General features: G+C 37.0%; 1 protein-coding gene across 28 annotated transcripts in view; it reads right to left on the bottom strand.

Annotated features, from left to right (window-relative positions):
* Positions 1 to 23,302, bottom strand: part of NRXN1 (neurexin 1) — a 790,728-nt gene that overhangs the window by 533,162 nt on the left and 234,264 nt on the right. For all 28 annotated transcript variants that reach the window (XM_069850390.1, XM_069850392.1, XM_069850405.1 and 25 more), the window contains one exon: positions 308 to 609. In XM_069850390.1, coding sequence (XP_069706491.1) covers positions 308 to 609 — 302 coding nt within the window. The remainder of the gene's footprint in view (positions 1 to 307; positions 610 to 23,302) is intronic.

Below are 23,302 nucleotides of genomic sequence, written 5' to 3'. Positions count from 1 at the left end.
ATGTGCTATGGAAAGTTATCAGCCTTGGCTAATGCAAGACTGCAAGGGCAGACAGTTGTACTGGAGAAACGCCTGGGTGATACCTACAGTCTTTAAAACATCTAACTACTACCATCTCAGACAGCTGCTTGCCCTGCTACTTTCTAGATATGCCCCTGCTCAAGTGTGGCAGGAATATCCCTCCTTGTGCAAATAAACAACTAATAAAAAGCCTGCTAAACATCCAATGTCACACTATGCACTTTTCAAATCACCAAGCATTTACTCATAACAAAGTCAGTTATTCTTGTATCCATTGTACTGTTACCTGACGCAGATTCCTGGTTACTTTCACATCATGCCAGGCATTGTCATTAAATTTCCCATTCACAGGTTCCACCAGTGCTTCAAAGGCCCCTGAGCCCAAATTAATGACCAAGGAGACAGCTCCATTTTTCAGTGCAAGATTGACATAATCAGCCGATTTTCCTGTGTGAAGCATCAGTCCGTTCCTCTGAAGCGTTTTAAATGACAAAGTTATTTCATCACTGCTACTCTGGATGGGATTCTGAGATAAATCATAGCAGAAGTATTCTGATCCCTTGAATGTTGCAATATATTCTTCTTTTCCTGCCAAACAAAAGGAGAAAAACAAACAAATAAATCACTAGCACATAATTAAAAGCAACTTGCATGAATTATTCTCATATTCAACGGTATTAATGTAAAGCACTGTATCAAAAATTAATTCATTTAAAGCACTTAAAAATCCATGAAGAAAAAAAAGAAAACTATAAGATTTACTGTGAATATGTTTTAAACTGTTTTCTTAAAGATTTTTCATGGGTATGCTTAAACTCAGATACTGCATCAGCAATCACATTAAATGCTATTTGAGCAGTCTGATCCAGAACACATCTAAGTACAGAACACTGAGTTGAGTGCACAAACCAAAGCGTTATTCCAGTCAAACTCCAGATCTTTACCTTCCCAACGCTCACTAAAAACATGGCATCTCAAAAAGAATCAACAATTGAGATATCTCAAAGTGCTTTAGCCCAATGTCTTGAATAAACCAAAGCTACAAACTACCCATTGAAGCATCTGCCTCAAACCTGCACATAGCACTGTGCTAGAGAGCAAGTTAATACGCATCAGGAAACAAACAGGGTTTTTCAGGATGTAATTTTCTAGCCAGTGTGTGCCATTCAGGTTATTTATCTTAGTTTATCCTGAAGGCAACTAAGAAACAAAACCAGCAGAAGCTAAGCTATCAACCTTACCACAGAAGCAAGTATAGCATACATGGAGATTATGCTCTACCATCCAGTCCTAGACATAAACACATATAGTGACCTTACACTACAAGTGTAAATGGTTTAGAGCAATGTGAAGTCAAAATTTACTAGTTTAGCTAAAGATAAGCCAGTAACATCTCAATGGAAACCTAGACTTGGCAGAGCAGGGTAAGGCTGAAGGTATGTAAGGTATGAAGACCTGAGGATGTCAAATGTCATCATTCTTGAGAATAAACCCAAACACAGCTGCACACGTCGGTCCACAATATCATCAGAACAAACCCTAAACATAGATATCAATGTATAGATGAAGGAAATAACAGTGTGAATTCAAAAGAGACCAGCCCTTTGGAATGAGCCTTCCCCTCTGTGCACGCTCTACAGGCCACAGAGCCTTCAGTAAATCTCCACCCCTCCAACACTGGGTCCCCCATAGGCTGTAGTGTGGATGCCTGCTTCCCGATGGTCTCCTGTCCACAGGCTGCAGGGGGATCTCTGCTCTGGTGCCTGCATCACCACCTTCTCCTCTTGCCTAGGTGCTCACAGGACTGTTTACAGCACTTTTGTCCTCTCTCCTCACTGTCATGTGGTGTTTTACCCTTTCTTATGCACACTTTCCCTGAGGTGCCCCGCTCACAGCTGAGGGGTTCTGCTAGGCTCCACCATGGGCAGCGCCATCCTTTCCTCACAGAATCTGCTCCTGCAACCCCCCAATGCCTCACCACAGACATCCATTATTAAGACTAAAATTTGTGTGCCCATTACCCCATTCATTAAGTATTCAAGGCAAAACCCCTTCAACTTAATCACATTTTTCTTGAAGGAGAAAAAAAAAAAATAGAGTTTAAATCAGTAACCCTACACTTCTTCATTAGAGAGAAATAAAATTCATGAAACCAGATAAGAAAAAAAGTTTGAGTTGTCAGTGATAAGAAGGTGTCAGCAGTACTATGACCAGAAAATACGTATTTCATAGAGGCCTCATTAGACAACCCTTTAAGAAAGCTGGTAAGCATCTTCTTTGACCACTGCTACACACCCTGCAGCATTCACTTTTAATTTTTTAATTCTTTCCCATTCCTTTCAGCTTCAATAATAAGGTCTGTGATACACAGTAATGTCACTAAAAACTGTTATTAACTGATACGTTTAATTATCTTCATACAAGGTACTTTAAAAAATGTTAGATATGCTGTAGTTATTCCCCCAACCTCACTATATCATCGCTTTAGCACATAAGGTGATCAAAAAACAACTTGTGTATGAACCTTCCCCAAAGTCTCAGGGAGGAAAGACCCCATTGGGGGCATTTCTGGAAAGAATTCATGAATACAGTTTATTTTAATCATTAATTTCATCAACAAAACTGTACTAGCAGTTTGAATCTGAAGTTTTGGGAGTTGAAGGATTTTGTTATGCTGAAGCATTCAGTTTTTTTAATTACTTAGATTTACATCAAACTAGCATTTTACTTCAGAAAAATATTTTGGAAGAAAAATCTCAAAACACCATGAATAACAAATTTATTTGCATACTATTCGAACCAAAAACGTCCATTATTTCCTCTTTATATTTTGTAGGATTGAGTTTCACATATTTGGTTTTCAGAATTCGTTGCAATACTATGATACAGACTCCATAGCAGGACTACATTAAGATACAATGTTAATCCATCAAAGCACTAACATTCATTGGGTAGGTCAGATAAGCGGGACAGGTTCTGATCCAATGACAGTAGGCTCATGGGCTACAGAGTCAGGAGATAAACCCTCACTTTTGTGGTATTCAAGACAAGATCACCTTCCAAACTTTTAGTTGTGCAACTATGGGCAACCTGACTGAATGGCATTGTTCTCAATCTGGACAGACTCCTTTTATTCCATTGCCTTTGCCATTTAATATCTTAGTAATTACAGGACCTTAAAAAGCTACAGGAAGGTCAGCTCAAAGTAGAACAAGGATGGCCAGGAGCTCCAGTATCATGTCTTGTGATTCTGGCAATCTCAAAATCTCAGTTCTGAAGAGAAATCAAACTTTATCAATAACTTCTCCAGGCAAGCTACAGCTGTAGGTACAGCAGGAACTCCCTTTCTCTCAGCAGTGACTATACTTTTCAGTAAAGCTCATTAAATTGACATTTGATATAAAAGGCTTGTAGGAAGCTAAGGCTGAAAACAATGACACAATTCAGCAACTTTTTGATGTATTCAGAAATTAACTTCTGGCATCAAAAGGTTTAAAGAACTTTGATTTTTATTCTGATAAGTTCAACTGTGAGAAAAGACTGAAAAAAAAAAAGGTCTGACAGACAAAAGGTCACAAGGCTTGACTGGAGTAGCTAATGAGGCAGTCTGCATACAAAACCACATAGCCATCTCATTTTCCAATTGGTGCTGGCTGCTAAGAAGGAAAATACAAAATGAACTAATCCTGAAAAATGCTGTTTTCAAAGGACTGAAGGAAGATTAGGTGTATAGTATCTTTTAGCAGCAAACATCTCAACAAAAGTAAATATTGAATTTTAATTTAGAGATATCCATGGCATGAATTCAAATAACATTTAAAATCATAGAATGGTTTGAGTTGGAAAGGACCTTAAAGATCATCCAGCTCCAACTCCCCAGCCATTGGCACGTCCCACTGGATCAGGTTGCTCAAAGCCCCATCCAGCCTGGTCTTGAACACCTCCAGAGATGAGGCAGCCACAACTTCTCTAGGCAACCTGTGCCAGTGCCTCACCACCCACACAGGGAAACATTTCTTCCTGATCTCCCCATCTCTCAACTTAAAAAAAAAAAAAAAAAAAAAAAAAAAAAATCATTCTCCCTCATCCTATGATGGTTTATAGAAAAATCTTTAATATAAAAATTGTTTTATCAAAGTATGTATAAATATACATAAAATATACATAAATCTACATAAAATATATAAATAATATATATAAATCTACATAAAACCAGTTATAAACTGCTCCTTCATTTAAGACCATGACTTTTGTTGATTTTAAAAATAAATTTAGAACAGGTTTTATTAATATCCAATTGTGTATACTACTGGTTGTTTGTTTATTTTTTAAAATTATCACTTAACAACACTTACAGAAACCATTAAAAATGCATGGCAGTCATTCTAGCCATTATGAAGAGTTGCACTTCATTTAATGACTAAAATGTAATTGCCTGCGCAGAAAAGCACAAGATAACATGAACACAAATAGCTGAATTTAACAAGTTTTTTTTCTGAATTTTGAAATGTGTAAATTATTGTATATTACTGCAGCTACAATTCTGAATTTCTATATATGCATAACAGAAACATATGATCTATTGGTGTCACAGAATGTGTTCAGACAAGGAGCAGTTTTATCAAAGCACCTGCTACTGCACTGCAGGAGGGATATTTTTCCAATTCCTTACTTAGAATTTGCCCTGTTCACCAATGAAGTCAACAGTAATTTTGGAATTCACTTCTCTGGAGGTGCATTCAAGTCCTTAGGGTCTGATAAAATGCCCAGAAGGAACTCTTCTGTAAGCTTTAGTATATTTTACAATCCTACATAAGCATTATACGAAGCTTTACAGCCCACCTAGCCTTCTCCCTGGTAGTATTAAACCATAAAATAAGGCTGGCTGATTCCATAAGGATTTGATTGTGTGCCCATGCCTGATTTAAATCAAATGCATATGACTGGATATTCTGGTCTTATTAGGTAATAACAATAATGGGATCGTAGACTAGAGAAATAAAATTGTCCAGAGAGAGTAAGTCAAAACTACGTGTTGATAGCTGCAATGTTTCTTTACAGAAGAGGAAACCAAAAGTCTTAAAATAAGTCTATTAATTAAATTCCAAGGATCCATGTCATGTAACAAACCAATTTACTATCATACAAACAAAAGGTAGCAGAGGGCTGTCATTTTACCTCTCTACCTACCAAAAGAATTCTTTTTAAACAGAAAACACAGGGATACAGGTGCTGCTCTAAGAGGTAAGTTTCTTCTGTGCAGTCTTTCAAATATTAAACAGGGACTGAATAAACAAATCATGCTAAACCAGATCCTAGAAGGTTCTGAGATGAATTGTTTTGTGCACCATTTTCATGGAAATTTAAAATTCAAACATTTATTCTTCATGTCACCTTCTTATTCATAAAGTCTTTCAGAAACTAATGCAACCAGGGAAAACTACACCAAAATGTGTAGACAAAATCATTAACAAGTATGACTAAAACAACAAAATCAGGCAGTCTGAATTCCTCCTTCTGTAGGAAATAGCAATAATTGGAAGCTTTGCAGGAACACCAAACTAAGGCTTTGACATTACATTCAAGGGGGTTACTCCCTGCATGAGGCGTATACTGTGGAACCTAGCATGATCTCAGGATGAATCACTCATAAAGCTTCTCAGCACACTAAGAAGCCAGCCTATACCCTTTCATTAATAAGTCACTGACTGGATCTGAAGATGAAAAACTATACAGACCATAAAGTATTCCTCTGAATTTTATACCTGAATTTGACTTTTATTTATTTCCCAATTGTAAAAAACAGAATTCCTGGATTGCATATATATACAACCCATGCAGGCATTCGAATTCAAAAAAATAAATATATTACTGTCTGTTTAATAAATAAGACCTAAGAATGAAACCAACAAAACCAATGGAATTATGATAAAACCTCAGAAGCTATTAATACAAATGGAGTACAGACTACTTTATCAGTTAGGGCTGAACTCATTTTTAAAAATATTGTTGTTTCTATATTCTATCAGTTTTTTCTTCCTATCTCACTTCAATAATTCTTTTTATATAAGACTCTCCTGTTCTTCCTTCCCTTTCTCACAGTCTTTCATTACTTTCCAGCAACCATTTCTCTTGCCTTCTAAATAAGGCACCACAGAATATTTTAAGTAAACAATCTGGGGAGAAAGAGAGTCATGATTTCAAATCCACAAACAGGAAATACCCATCTGCTTCTTCCCCCTTCCTTCCCTCCATGTCACATAAATACAGATTCCTGGCTGTCTTTCCTATTAACATGGCATATTTTGAAAAGGAATTGACAGACATGCCGGAATAAATTCTCTACCAGAAACTGAAATTGCTGTTCTTGAGCATCTTATTCATCAGCATCCCCAGAAATGTATTGTACAATCCATTGTAATATTTAAGCAAGCTCTGAGTAAGGAACAAGATAAGTCTTTATTACATATAAGTCAGCAAATAAGGAAAGTCGCACTCACAAGCTGTTTAGAGCAAACAGCCACACTGTGAATGGAACTTTTGGTCTCAAAAGAGGTGCTATCATTACAGAGAAATAAAGATGCAGTACCACCAATAAAAAAAAAAAAGCCAGTTACCAGATCCAGAAATAATTTTCAATTTTAGCAGTTACACTACGCCAACTTCTTCCTCCTTTATTAGGAAATAAGCCCTTTGTGAGATAATCCTGGCTAGCCTAACATGAAAACAAAACATTTAAGACCATGAGTAACTTTCTCAGAAGGAGTGAGGAATCATTTCTCAGGGGATTCTTCTATTATTTTAAATAGTCCTTTTGCAGAAAAATGCTGTGCTAGTATGTATTCACCCTAAAGATCCAGGGAGCTGGTGAACCACCTCAAGCACTTCTCCGGGAGAAAATGCTGCACTGAAAAAGATAACAAGAAATGTAAAACTTTAGTTATTTATTCTGACCTACAAATTTGGGGTACCATAGTGCCTGTTTATGAAGTCCGCTCTCAGTCTACCTCAAAAAGACACTACATCCGAAATCCTGTTCTGTTGTGGGCTCCTCAGTACAAGAAGGACATGAAGCTGCTGGAGTATGTCCAGAGAAGGGCAATGAAGCTGGGGAAGGGTCTGGAGAACAAGTCTTACGAGGAGTGGCTGAGGAAACTAGGGCTGTTTAGCCTAGAGGAGAGGATGCTGAGGGGAGACCTCATGACCATTTGCAGCTCCTTGAAAGGAGGATGTAGCAAGATAGGTGCTGGTCTCTTCCTCCAAGGGACAAGAAATATGAGAAGAGGACATGGCCACAAGTCACACCAGGAGATGTTTAGATTCTATATTAGGAAAGAAATTCTTTATTGAAAGAGTGGAAAAGGGTGTCCAGGGAAGTGGTGTAGTCTCCATCCCTGGAGGTGCTCAAAAAACATGTAGATGTGGCACTTTGGGACATGATTTAGTAGGTACAGTGGTGTTGGACCGATGGTTGGACTGGATGATCTTAGAGGTCCTTCCCAACCTCAGTGATTCTATGATTCTATACTTCTATCTAACACACAAGTAAAACCAGTAAACAATTAAGCAAACTAAAGTGCAAAGTAAAATTCCACCTGACAACAATAATTTAATAGTTTAATTGGCAGAAACTCACACATGACATGCTGCTGTAGCACAGGAGAAACTTAGAAAAGCTTTTCCAACTCCCGTGTAATTTTACATGCAATCATTAAATTAGCTGTCAATTACAAGAAGGATTAACTCACACAACGTAAGCCTCTGATCCCTTGCCATCATCTCAGATTAGAATAAAACTATGATAGTTGCCACTCATGATAAATGACTTGCAGGGAACATTAGATAAGTGATAAATTACTCCATTTCACTAAACATTAATTTTAATTCATTTCTAAAATGGCTCGACCCTGCAACTTCGTCACTAATTTTCAGTTCCTTTTATTTAATCATGCAGAGTATGCACTTCGAAAGCAAATTTGCAATTGGGGAGGGAGAGTGAAGTCAGCATGAGTTTTAGGAATGATGCTGTCTGAATGTACACTAAATACAAGACTGCTACAAGGTGGAAATAAGCAAATCGTTTCCCTGTGAACAGTTATATAGTTAAAAAGTAGATTATAGAGTCCTGCAGTTTATATCATAGAGATAATGCCATTCATATAATTAGTCAAACTTCCTAAGTCTGACATTGTAATTTTAAAGCCATTCTTGTCAAGAAAAAGCTGCACAATGCGAAATACACATAACTCTTCTACACCAATAGGAGGAGACTCTATTTTTACTCAACATTGGTCTTGCCTTAAAACCCAGTAAGGTTTTGGTTGAGAAACTAGGCTAGCATTACCCTGAAAAATAAATACAGGCTTCAGTTACTCTACCAAGGTAAAAACCATGCAGAGCAACTTACCAAGGGCCTTTTCAGACCTCAAGGCTCCCACTGACTTTGCAGGTAAACCGCAAAATATGGATTTTTTGGCTTTCAAATGATCAGAAGCATGGAGGCTTTTGCTACCAGATAGCTTATAGAAAGCAGAGTTGGTAGAAAAAACTGACATTATTGTAGTAAAAATAATGGGTTTAATTTTTCTCTAATTATAAATCCCTGCAAATGTGAGTCTTAAAAAGAGTCTGGTTTGAGTGATGACTTAGGAAGGTAAAGTTCTTCCTCCTCATCCTGGGCCAGCTCTCTTCTGTGCACATCTTCATGGGGAGAGCTGCACAAAACCCAAATGTGTTTGTTCTTCTGAAAACTGAAAGCAGACTGTGTCCTAGATAAAAATAAAAACTCAATTTCTGGTCTGCTCCTTGGAAAAAGAAATATCACCTCACTCCTTGCAGAGGATCTTCCAGAAGACTTTCTATATATACACCATCCAATGAATCATCAAAAATGGATGCTGAAATAATGTCTAATAAAATCTAATAAAAATCAGTAAAAATTTACATTCTCTTCCTCTAAAAGTTAAATTGACTATGATCACTACACTGAGCAATGAAAAATTTGGTGCAATGATACAGACTCCATTGGTTCTTCCTCTGCTGTTGCGTGTTTTTTTGTGTTTGTTTTTTTTTTTTTAAATTTCCTTTTATGAATGTAGTTTGTGGACAGAACTAAAAGACAACAGACAAATATTTAAGTGATGACTGCAGCACAGACCCTTCTTGATTTGTAGTAAGAACAGACAACGTTGTTCTCTGAAATGAAGAAACACCTATACATCTAGATTTAAAAAGACAACACAGAAAGTGTGTATTTTAGATTGGAGGCAAGTAAATTATTACTAGTAACTATTTGTGTAACAGTAGTGACTCCTGTTAAGGTCATGGCCAGAAAGGCAGCGGAACTGTTTGAATTGTATGGAGGCAGCCACAGGTATTTACACAGAACCGCAACCACCTGAATATGTAATGTAAGAAACGTTCAAGGGCAAACTCAGGGTATAGGATCATGAAATGATTATTTCAAAATCCACATAAAAAACTCAAATGTTTTCTCAATATACATAAAACTTGATGGTTATGATAATACTGTTATCTAACCTTAAGGCTGTGATACCTTCCTAGAAACACCTGGACCTATTACTTAAATAAATCCTTTTTCTGTTTTATCAATGCTGCCCCCAAGTCCATCTTTTTTAGTTTTCTCCTTCAGAGACCATTCTTATTATGCTGTAATTCCTGCTGAGAGGCAAAGGGAGGCTAAGCTGTATGCAGCTCAGTGTTAGTTAATCAGCAGCCACTGGAAATGCCCAATCGCAGCTGAAGATCAGAACACGCCTTAGTAACAAGAGCAGCTCCATCGCCATTCAGCATGCAGCAGCCAGGTATAAAAAAAAAAACCCCACCAAACCATAAATGGTAACACAAAGAACACAAATAAAAAGACAACTAAATACAAAGCAATTTAGCACGTTTTATCTTGGAAAATATATCAAACCCTGATGAAATCCACAAAAGGCTGACAGACGATATTACAACACTGATGCATCGTAGCTGTTGTTTTCTCTCCCACTAGCATGCTAGAACTGTTTTTATTGGATTTAGGAGCTATTCTGATATTAGTGTTTACTGGAGTACTGGTGAACATGTTGGCATTATTGTTTGTTTTTAAACTAACATTCGCTTTCCAGGAAAAAAAAAACAAACCACAAAACAAGTACAAATATTTTTGTAATAGTTCGATAGGATACAACTGTTCTTAGCAATCCTTCCTCTCCATACTCTCAATCAAAATTTAGGTCATGCTATTTTGGAAAGCAGGAGTTATGTGATAAAGAGCTCTGTAGATGTAAATAAGGGCCAATGTCTGGAGAATATCACACCAGGGTTTTGTATAAATAAGAACCACAGATATTCAGATGGTAATATCACAGGCACAAAATCTGGGTTCACCCGATTGCAAACATAAGTATGTAATTTTTTCTGCCTAATTAAGACAGATAGGACTGGATGACATTTAAGAATCTCTTCCAACACAAACTATTCTGCAATTCTATGAAATGGTGATTACAGCGCAAACCTATTATACCATACCTTTTTCTACAATTTTCTAAAGCTTACCCTCATAAGGTGATAAGAAAGAAATAGTTCAATGAAACTTGACAGATGCATTAAGAAGCTTTAAGTAACAACTATAAGTTTTCCCATTATATATTAAACATAATAAAAGTCTTTCTATGACTTCCACTTCTTTACAATACACACCATGACTTGACAAGATGTACTTGTTAGCAGAGTTTAATTATTACTAATATACTCCAAGTAATCTATATTAAAATAAGGCCTTTGAGGACCACTCAATATGGTTTAATGTTTGAAATGAGACTTTTTAGAAATGATAAGTATGTTTCTCAGCCTGACATTTTTTTTTTACCTTGTATTTAGCAATGTATAGTTTTATTTTGAGCTATATGTATATTTAGATTAGAGAGCAGGAAGGAATGTTTTCCTGTGAGGGTGTTGAGGCATTGGCACAGGTTGCCCAGAGAAGTCATGGATGCCCCATCCCCGGAGATGTTTGAGGCGAGGTTGGATGAGGCTTTGAGCAACCTGATCCAGTGGAAGGTGTCCCTGCCCATGGCAAGGGAGTTAGAACTGGATTGGCATTAAGGTCTATTCACACAAGCCATTCTATGATTCTATAAAAGAAGCATGTCAAGTCTTGAAAGGACCATTTTAGGCACGTACTGTAAAAATATAAAAGATTTCTAAGCTATAATGAAGTCTCACTATCAAATCTGAGAAAATCCAAGAAAACTTCTGCAAGTGGCAAAATAATCAGTATTATAGTCATTAGGCATTTAGTTTTTTGATGACTGACTAGCTTTTTTTCCCATGAATTTAATATTACTTAGTGATCTCTATTTTTTTTCAGAAGCTGTAAGTCTTTGAAACTGCTCGATAAGGAGCCCTCCCTACTGAGATTACCAACGGTCTTTTTATAGAAAACTGCAGTAACAGTGTAAAAGTGAAAGAAGATTAGCAGAGTATAAAAATAATTGGACTCTAGTGCTGTATTGACATTTTACAGGAAGGATTTGCTGTCATGTCTGAGACATGTTAACTGCTGGTAAATTCCACTGAAGACAGCACATTTATACCACTGATATTTTATCCTTTTCTTTATGCAGTAAGTTATTCCTATGAAAGTGAGAGTCTTAATGCCATAATTTAACATATTTGCATCATTATATGCATCTAACATAAAACTTAAAATCTCATTTCTCAGGTGATGGAAAAGGTAGAAAAAGAGACACAAAGAGTGACATGGACAGAAACATTAGACATTATCAAGTCATTTCACTTCTTAAAGAACTTGTCTAACACAACTGCCTAATATACTTTAATATTTATAGTTACTGAACAGGAGCGTCATATTATTTATGGCCTCATGCCTTATGGATATGAGGAAAAAAAACAAAGTAATCATGCAAAGAACACTTACATAAGAAACATAATGAAAAAATAATTTAATATCTCTTTTGAGAGATAAGACGAAGATGAGATACTCTACTACAAGTATAGACCATAACTTGCAAATCTGGCTACTCTTCCTTTTTTCAATAACACTTAGAAACATAGAACGGCTTGGGTTGGAAGGGACCTTAAAGTCATCCGATTCAAACTCCCCTGCCATGGGCAGGGACACTTTCCACTGGATCAGGTTGCTCAAAGCTCCATCCAACCTGGCCTATAACACCTCCAGGGATGGAACATCCACGACTTCTCAGGGCAACCTGGGCCACTGCCTCACCACCCTCACAGGAAAAACATTTCTTCATAAGATCTCATCTAAATCTCCCCTCTTTCAGCTTAAAAATCTTCACCTTCATTCTATACCCACACTCCTCCCCAGCTTTCCTGTAGCCCCTTTCAGTACTGGATGGCTGCTCTAAGGTCTCCTTGGAGCCTTCTCTTCTCTAGGCTGAATAACTCCAACTCTTTCAGCCTGTCCTCGGATGGGAGGTGCTCCAGCCTTCTAATCTTCTCCATAGCTTCCTCTGGACTCATTCCAACAGATCCATGTCCATCCTGTACTGAGGACTCCAGAACTGAAGACATTGCCAGGTCTAATCTGTGATCAGGGTCTAAAGTTTCTTTACATCTCAAGGCATGAAAATGGGGTTCACCACAGCTGCTGGTACTGCACTAAGCTTTTAGATGGAGGGAGCAGAGGAAGAAACAATGGAGTCTGTATCCTTGCACCAAATGCTTCAGCAACAGACATCTATTCTCTACAAAGTTTCATCTCCTAACCAGTGAGGAAAAAATGTAAGACAGAAGCCTCTGACAACAACAGCAGGAGCCACAGCCTGGTTCCTCCTGCACAGCTTGAACATGGCTTTCAGTGCCACACAGCAGTACAAGGAGTATAACTGGAATGACTACTTGTACACAAAAAATGGTAGTGTAGGAAAACCAACACAAACTCCAAGTATATTAAACAACTTCCACTCCCCCCAGGAGAAAAAAGAAATTTTATTCTTCCCTATAGCATAAAATAACTGAAAATTTCCTTCAAATCATAATTTGAACACAAATGCTCTTACTAGCCACCTCCATTCCCCGCCCCCCTCCATATCTCATGGGTGCCCTGTAATTGTTGCTCAGCTGTTTAGACATATAGCCCCTGAGGCTGATTAGGTCCTACATTTACTGCATTAGGAAAATGACCAGAGTGACAGGATCACTAGAGAGTCAGAGAATGTTTGCATTATAAGGACTATAAGCTATTAATTCCACCTTCTTCTACAACCTAGTGTTTTCTGTGGATTACTGAATATGGTTTTGCTTTCCAAAGTTTCTCTTCATTTTTATAGCACCCTGAGAAAACATATACACAATCCACTTGATTCTGAGTACATGCCACTAGACTACTAAAGCCATTTGATGGCTACCTCTGGATAGCTTCAAACTAATTAATATTGAAGTGTTCTTCACAAAATATACTAGCATTCATCACTGAAACATCAGCTAACAGTTACTACATTCTTGAAATTATTTAAAGCTTTCTGAACTCCCAGGGAAGAAAGGGAATTATCACTCCTGCCAATCAAGAGAACATTCTGTATCTGTTACCTATATTTCTTCCAAAGGCTCCAACTCCCTACAGGTTTGCAAGAGTTTTGATTTCAGTCCTATAAAATTCAGGTTTGGTACCAATAGGAAGCTCTGTTTGAAATACACAAGAATCCCACCCCTCAGTACTATTACTGAGGTAATATTATACCTCAATATTCTAATGAAACAGTGGTAGAGTTGTAAATGGTTTAAAATAAAAAGTATAGCCATCAATAAAATTCTGCTTCATTATCATTAAACAAGAAGTCCACAGACTATCTATCTGCTCTTGCCTAATTCTTTTCTACTTGGGTTCATTTTCATTGCATTCCTAAACTGAAATTTAGAGGTAAAACAATTTAACTCCAGGATAATTTGATTATTTTATTGCTCAAGGATTATTTTTTTGTACAGTAGTCTGGGGCTATGGAGACAACAGGCATATTGAAGTATTTCCAATTCATACGCAAAAGCAGGCAGTATTTACCTATTTAGCCATGAAATTATAATTGCTTGATGCATCCAAGTGGAGCTCTTGTTTTGTCTGGCTAGACCCCTCTCAGTTATTTCCCAACACAGAATTAATAAGCAACTTCCCCATGCTACCATGCAAGAAACAGACAGATTGATTTAGGCAACCTTAGTCACCCCATTTTTATTTTCTTCCCTCATCTTTCACTTCTTCAGCCTGGTCGTGCAGGCCCAATCACAGATGAACAACAGCCTGCAACAGCTCCTAAGAATGCTACTATAAAGAGAACTTTCCCTAATTCTTTTGTTTTTCTGTGGATTCCCATCACGATAACCAACCCAGTAAATTACTAAATCCATTTATCCCCATAACATCAAAGAACAACTTCAGGAGGAAGGAAAACCATTGCTAAAGATTCTGTTGAAATTTACCTTGGGTATCCAAACCAGGTTCCAGAGCAGTCAAATCTTGACCTGGTCTAGATATTTTTCCCTGGAAAGTGAGTACTTCCAGGACAAGATAATTGTGAACATTCCTTGGCTTCACTCAAGACTCATAAAAGGACAGTAAGTCCTCTTACTGTCATCAAGCTTTAAGTCCAGCATTATCATTGAATCAAAGAATTGTTTGGGTTGGAAAGGACCTTAAATATCATTCAGTTCTACCTCCCCTGCCACACGCAGGGACACCTTCCACTGGATCAAGTTGCTCAGAGCCTCATCCAAACCTGGCCATTATGTTTGGAAAAGCATGCTTTCATTCCATGCAGTAGTTTTGTAAAGCACCAACTCCGAGACTAGAGTAACCTTCACCTGATCTACTCGCTCCTGTGCTCACTCAGTTACACTCCAGAGCTTTAGATCTTTTCTTCCAGTCACAGCTGACCATGGACCAGGAACCAAACAACACCCAAAATCCTTAAGTCGGCAGATGCAGGACAATACTGTATTTTGGCTCCTATACACCTACAGATTTCTCTCATTAAATGAGCTGTTAGTTGAGTGGCGACCCAATTCTGCTGGATCTTTTATTGTCAGAACAAGAACAATTATGAACAGCTCCAAACAAAGCTAAATATTCTCCAAATTTCTCTTAAAACAGTCTGCTTCTTTCTGATACACTTAAATTTAATTCAGTCTCTGTAGACCTCCCAGTGCCTTGAATATACGCAGATGAATGCAGGAAGATTAAACATTTTCTTTCTGTGACCTACAACAATGTGCTGAAACTTTAATTATTATGTTAATTCAAGCATCAGGCCCAGTGGATTTATTATATCCCAGAAGCTAACATAATCTACACTGAAGTGAGATGTAAGCATTAGCTTCATCAAAAGTATTTAGTCTACAAACATTTAGGCAGAGTAAGAATATTTTATCTAGTACATAGCCATTAAAGTCCAACACTAATTTTGGAGCATTTTCCTCAAGATGATGAGTAGTTCTTCAGAAAAATACAAAAATGTAGTTGCACATAGGAGCAAAAGCTTGTGTCTTGGCCAAACATCATCACCTCAGACTCTAGCATTTTGAAGCAAGACTGGTATTTATTAGGAAAAGATCTTTATTACACTTGTCAGGACACTGTATCTTATGCAGGTATATACCATTATAGGATGATACTTGGGAAAAAAATAGTTTTCCCACCGCAGGACAAGACTGCGTACTGTCCACGCCATATTAGAAATCAGAACACAAATGTTTAGCCCTAAAAAATAGTGCATTTGGAATAAAGATTGCTTATTCACAGAATCATAGAAAGGCTTGGGTTGGAAAAGACCTTAAAGCCCATTCAGTTCCAAACCCTCTGCCATGGGCAGGGACACCTTCCATGGGATCTGGTTGCTCAAGGCAGCAAACATCTCAACAAAACTAAATATTGAATTTTAATTTGGTAATACCCATGGCACGAATTGAAATAACATTTAAAATCATAGAATGGTTTGAGTTGGAAAGGACCTTAAAGATTATCCAGCTCCAACTCCCCAGCCATTGGCACCTCCCACTGGATCAGGTTGCTCAAAGTCCCATCCAGCCTGGCCTTGAACACCTCCAGCGATGGGGCAACCACAACTTCTCTGGGCAACCTGGACCAGTGCCTCACCACCCTCACAGGAAAACATTTCTTCCTGATATCTCATCTAAATCTCTCTTCTTTCGGCTTAAAGCCATTCCCCCTTGTCCTGTCTCTGTACTCAGTAATAAAGATCCCCTTCCCAGATTTCCTGTAGCCCTCTTTAGTCACTGGAATGCAGCTTTAAAGTCCCCCTGCAGCCTTCACTTCTCCAGGCTGAACAACCCCAACTCTCTCAGCCTGTCCTCACATGGGAGGTGCTCCAGCCCTCAGATCACGTCTGTGGCCTCCTCCGGACTCACTCCAACAGAAAACATGCCCTTTCTGTGCTGAGGACTCCAGAACTGAATGCAGGGCTCCAGGGAGTGTCTCGTGAGAGCAGAGCAGAGGGGCAAAATCACCTCTTTCAACCTGCTGGTCCCACTGCTTGGCTGCAGCTCAGGGTATAGTTGACTATTATTGAAAAGAAGAAATCTCCCAAGTCTTGATGGTTTCAAGGACCAGCACTGGAAGAAATATCAGCCACTGAAAAATGAGGTTTGCCCTTTTTCCTGATGGACAGTACAAGTGTTTCTTATGAGCCATACGTCACCTCAAATCGCCATCCAAGTTTTGTAACAGTCATGCCTATGCTTTTAAAAAATATTTCCAGACTTAGCCAATAATTTCCTCATTTTTCTTTAGCAACAGGATTGACAAAACAAACTCAAATTTTATATAGTTTAGAAGAGGAAAAAAAAGGAAGTACCTTGACAAGATAAACTTGTCGAGCATTGGTAAAACCAGTGGAACTATGCTGACTACACAGATGCTTTTTTTAAGCAATGGATCTGGAGACAGCTTACAGTGTCTTACTTTTTCTTAATTTGCTACATCAGAGTATTTTCTACTAAAGAAAACACCTGTGTTGTTATTTGGAGCAATGTGACTTTCATCAAGGGAAAGTTTAAAAAAGACAGTTAATATACTAAAGGCAAGCAGGAATTAATGCAAGCGTTTAGGCTTTATATTGCAAAGTAAGCTAGAGATTTTGTCCCATGCTCAGTTTTGATTATGTATTTTAATTGCTTGCTCTCTTATTGCCTTGATAACCATCACCAAAACAATTCCATAATTACCAGATAAAAATCTTTATGTTCTGAAAAGAAAAAAAAAATTACAAAGGAATTCTTTTATGAATACTGTCTGAAGTTGATGTAAATATATTGAGCTAAAAGCTTTCAAGCTAAGATGACACTGTATAGTTTAAGTATATCTTTAAATTATTTCTAAGCAATGCAGTCACAAGAATATTTATTTTCTTTATTACTTTTAAAATTTCCCCAACAGCAAGATCACATCCAAAGGATTCTGACACATTTCCACAGTACTCAAGTCTTATTCTTAGTGACCTATCCAAGACTGAGGCAGCATACCTCTCCCAAGAAAATAATGAGCTTATTGACTGTAGTACAAACCTGTTTGGTGTTTTTCCTGTTAAATTATTCAAGATCTGAACAGGATCACACTGCAAGGATCATCCTTGTAATTTACAGAAACTTTAAAGTTTATTATATGAATGCAAAGTAATTCCTATTTGTGTATCTATATGAATATATTATACACATATGTATTTATATATGGTTTACAACCAGGGAAGATTCTCAATGTTTTTTAATTAAATCAGTTGCTGTCCCACAATTTCAGTAATTTCTTTACATACTAAAATTAAAAAAAAAAAAAATCAAAGGCATTTTAAAATACTTCTCTTTAGAATATGCAAGCTTATCTGATGTAAGATCTTCCTTAAAAATCTATGATTGTTTTTTTCTTCTTGCTCAAAAACACACACTTTTTTTTCTTGGTAACAAAAAATAATTAATGCTTCTTGCACAGCTGAAGAGTTCAAAGTTTCCATGGTAACCAAATGAAAAGTCACTAAGGACTTGCTACCAAAGGCCTTTGCAGTAGAGACAAGATACTGCCAGTGAGAGGTATTGGAAAGTATTTTATGGTTATTTTAAAAGGACAGAACTAGCAAATTCAGTGCTGATTATTATAAACAAATGTTTAAAGTACACATCTTGATTATTTTTGCAGTAAGGTGCACCACAGAGAGGCTCATTAACTAAAGGTCAATCACTCCAAGTTACATAAACATAACAGAATACTGGAAAATGTGTTACTGTATGGATCTTGTTACACTAGGTTTTCTCAGTTAAGTATTTTCTTGCCATGAAAAAAATAGAGTAAAGCAAAGTATTCATCGTACCTCAAAATGAAGCAACTCAATTGTTTTCCTGCCCTCAAGCCTGACAACTTAATGCAGCAAGTTGGCAAAGTAACCAGCTATGGTGTTAATTGTGTGAGAAAATACAACCCTGTGTTGAAGTTGCTGCACATATGCAAATATATAGATAATTAGCCACCACTACTTAAGGACAGTGAGCTATTCTATAACCACATATGATGCTAGAAAGAAGAAAGGTTCAAGCTGAACTAGTTGGATAAAAGTTTAGTACTTGTCAATCAGTGACCTAAAATGACCAGAACAGAGAGGAATGCCAAATAAACTTTTTTCACCAAAACAACTATTAAAAAATCAATTAATCATCCTGGCAGCAAGAAATAAATCTGGTATCATTGATTCACAAAGAACTTGGAGCTGAATTTTTCTTTTCTCAGCTGTACTATCTCAAACATAAATAATTATTTCTAATTCATCATGTAAGACGCACTGGATTATGAGTACATTTCTATATTAGCTATAACCCACTTAAAACATTTCTATTGGACAGTATTACAGGAACATAGTTCTTGAAGCCAGATCCCAAGCATTCACTGGCTTGCTTAGAGCCCAGGATGCCATCCTTTCACAGGGGTTTGTGAAATCCAGTATAACTGATATCTTAAATTAACTAAATTCCTAATCATTCTTCATAGCTAATACATAGTGTCATTCTGCTCTGTTCAAGGTAGTAGCAATTCCATCTGTAGAAAGGAAGGCAGGCTGGAATTTGGTTAGACCCTGGAATTTACTCCAGAATTTACCTAGACCTTTAACCAACAAAGCAGGCATGCACAGCTTTACTCAGTTCACTACTACCTATATTTTTGTCTCTCTGTTTCTACTTGCTGTATATACAGTTCTCATTCATTTTCCAAAAGTCTCACCACAGGATGCCAAAGCCTGATAAGTAATTTGGGAAATCTCAATTATAAACAAGTAATTGGCTCCAAAACCAAAATCCCACACTGGCCTGCTTATCATTTAGTCCTCTAAAAAACCCAAAATAATCATATACACTTATGCTGCATCCTATCAGTCAATGCACTTCACACATAAGCCTTGCAAATTTACACCTTGCATTAGGATAGGCCCTAGAGAACTAATTATTTTGGGTTTGCATTTTAAAAGACATCTATGATATTGTCATAAGCCCTTTACTTAAGTTGTATGAAGATGAAAGGATGCTCATTTTAGCCTATACTTTATAAAATCCTTTGTATTTTCTGTCCTAGTTTCCAGATCTTTAAGAGTTGTATGACAGTAATGTTCAGTGCCAGTGGTTTATAGCGAAACATAAGCATGCTCTCTCAGATAAGCAAAATAGGACCAGAGGAAATGGTGCCAGGTTGTGCCAGGGAAGGTTTAGATTGGATATCAGGATTATTTTATTTTTTTTTACTGAAAGAGTGGTGAAGCATTGGAAGAGGGTGGAGTCACCATCCCTGGAGGTGCTCAAAAAATGCGTAGTCGTGGCATTTCAGGACATGGTTTAGCAGGCACAGTGGAGGTAGGCTGATGGTTGGACTTCATGATCTTAGAGGTCTTTTTCAACCATAGCAATTCCATGATACTATGAAAGTACCTAAACACACTTCAGAATTCTGCAGTTATCCACCCTGCTTCCTGGTTTAAGTATGTGCGCATCAACATAGAATTTGCTTCTGGATTTTAGAGCTAGATTTATCCTCTTACTGAGCAGGAAGATGTGGAATACTAAGTGCAAGTGCATTCCAGTCATGTGATGGTTGTACCACAGCCTTGCATATACAAACTTCTATATGTTAATATTTTAAAGATGCAAAGCAGCAAATTTATCCAACCTGCTCTCTGGGAACAAAACCTCTACACTTACACTCAAGAACTGTGTTAATTTAACATGCAAATGCATGTTTTGGTAATTTATCAATCCTGAAATAGTTAACCTCTGGAATATTTTTTTTTTTTTTACATTTCATTATACCTAGTTATTATCATCACAGCAGATGGAAGCATACTGAGGAGGGCAGTTATGTGCCCTAGCACATTTTGTGGTCCTATTTACTTAATTTCCAGACTTGGGACCCATCTGGACCTCCTGGAGCTACACATTACAGTCTGTGTCCACAGATTTATTTTCTACTTACATGTTGTGAGAAAGTACATGTCTAGTTCTCACCCAGTATGGAGTTAAGATAGGACTGAATCATTCATCTAGATCCCGTTGCTGAGAAAGATTTCCAGCTCTTAAAGTTTAGATACCACATACAGAGCTTATCTGCAAAATATTAGTCATGTAGAAAGAATATTTTCCGATATTTTATACAGATTGGCCTCAATATCCTGAGATATCCTACATGTAGTAGATGCACTAAACTTAAGAACTGAATTCAGACCTGTTAATTTATTCTCAGCACTTTGCATTTCACTTAGATTTGAAAATGACAAGCTGTTGGTCCAATTTCTGTCAACATGTTTTTAATTAGTTCTGAATATACGACAATTAAAGCTCACAGTTGCTTTTAAAATGAAGTTACTGAATTTGCCTTAATTCGTTTTCATTGCTCAGCAATGTGCGCATTTTAATTCACCATGGAAATATCCCATCCTCTCTGTTTTGTGCAGGGAGGGCACTACCATCAGTGCTAGTATTTTATTTATTTAATTAATTATTTTTTCCTGTGAAGCTTATTGACTAGAAAATAGACTGAAAACAACTCTCGAGAATGCTGGCCATGCTCCACATTTGACTGATTCCATCTGTGTTTCAGCTGACTTAGAGACCGCAATGAGTCCCAAATCTTTTTTGGGAAAAAGAAAAAAATATATATGATAATATATGAGATAGATGTAGATATATATATACACCACCATAACTGATTTTGTATTAGGTTGGTACAAAAATAATTGCCGTTTTTGTCATTGTAAACTGTGATGCTTATTTCAGATTACAGTTTTATTTAACTGTGTTCATGAAGAACAGCATTTTAAAGCTATACTTATTTATGATAACAGCTTTGTAGTCATTCTTCAGATTTTTTTATACATTAAAGATGGGAAAAAAGCAAGTTTGAGCACTTTTGTTCTACAAGGTCAAAAGGGAACATAAAGTAACAGAAATAGCAAGCAATATCAACAAAGTATTGGCAAGTGGGCCCCTAAACACATAGCTAGACATTGTATCCAAGAATTCTGTAGCAGAAATAAGAATCTTCAAGATGAGGAGGGTCACAAATTTCCTCCTGTGATAGATGACAAGCCACTAAGGGCCATTATTCAAGCAGATCCAAGCAAAATACTGAGAGGTTGCAGAAGAACTAAACGTTGACCATTCAACAGCTGTTCAACATTCACACCAGACAGGAAAATGTAAAAAGCTCAGAAAATGCATGCCACATGGACTGAATAAAAATTAAAAAAAAACCCCACTGTCACTAAGCCTGCTCCGCACTTCTTTTGTATGAGGAAAATGATCCATTTCTTCAGCACATTATGACATAACATGGATTCTGTATGACAGCAGACAGCATTCTGCTTAGTAGCTGGACTGAGGTGAAGCACCAAAGCACTTCCCTAAACCAAAGCTGCATCAAAAGAAGATTATGGTCACTCTGTAGTGGTCAGCAAATGGAATCATCCATAGCAACTACTTGAACCCTAGCAAAACCATCACAGCAGATAAAGCATTGTCATACTGATAAAATGCACCAAGAACTGCAATGCTTACATCTAATGTTGGTCAATCAAAAAGGATCAATTATTCATGACAACTCCCAACTGCATGTCTCGGAAATTACTCTGCACAAACCAGGCTGCAAAACTTCCCCTCACTCAGCTTACTCAACAGTTCTCTCTTCCCACAATTACCACATTTTCACAACTCCCCATAAAAGATATTTTCCACAACCAAGCAGCAACTCAAAACCCCTTTGAAGAATTCCTCAGTTCCAGTACTCCAGAATTCTATGCTACCAGGATAAACAGACTTTGTTGTTAGCAAAAATGCCTAGATTCTAATGGTTTTTATTTCAATTAGTTCATTTTTATTCTAAGCTGAGACATACTGCTTTAAAGCTGATGGTTAAAAACATCAATTATTTTTGCACCATCCTAGTATCACTTTTGTTTATAGCTGCAGTTTTCATTTGACAAAAATCACATCTATTATTTATTATTCCAGGGGCAGATACAACACAAAGAAACATAAAAAATTAGATATTGCACAAACATAAATTGGCACTTCTCTAACCTTTTTGAGGGCAGGGAGAAGTGGGTTGAAGTCTGATTGTCACTCTAATAAGAAGTTATTTTGTCAAATTCTTAGAACCTTAATAATAAATGACAAAATTCCATATATTAAAAGAGCAAAGTTTGATCTCTTATTCCTCAACCACTTTTCTTGTCCCTCACTTTCATTTTCCAGCAGGAAAGTCATTTTCTCACCTCAGGTCCTCTGTGAATTTATATTGTTCATGCACCATTTAGTCTGTGAATGGCTGTAGACTGATCTATACTTTCATGAGTATCTACAGACTACGTATCTTAGCCTGGAATCACAGCTTTAAGCTAATCTGTAACAGTAGTTGAAATTAATAACAGAGAATATGGAAGTCTAATTACAGAGATGCTGTTTGACAACCTGTTTTCTACATAAGCTAACATGTTTCTATTAAAATAAAAAAAACTACCAAGAACATTTCATTTGTAACAACTCTAAATTCACTTTTGTCATGCAGTGTTTCCTCCTCTTAACTTGTTATTTTTTTAATAACCTTTGCACACTGTAACAGTAAAACAAGAACTAGAAGAATGCAGATATTGCAATTAGTAAAAATAATATTTTTTATGATAGGCTCGTGTTTTTTCTAGTTTAACTATTAATGTAAAAAATATCCTTGCTGTAATAGCTAATTAAAATCACTAAATAATAG

This window comes from Phaenicophaeus curvirostris, chromosome 2 (assembly GCF_032191515.1).
Source record: "Phaenicophaeus curvirostris isolate KB17595 chromosome 2, BPBGC_Pcur_1.0, whole genome shotgun sequence".
Classification (NCBI taxonomy): Eukaryota; Metazoa; Chordata; class Aves; order Cuculiformes; family Cuculidae; genus Phaenicophaeus; species Phaenicophaeus curvirostris.
The sequence above is the reverse complement of the archived record's forward strand: the minus strand, read 5'-3'. Positions and strand labels throughout refer to the sequence as shown.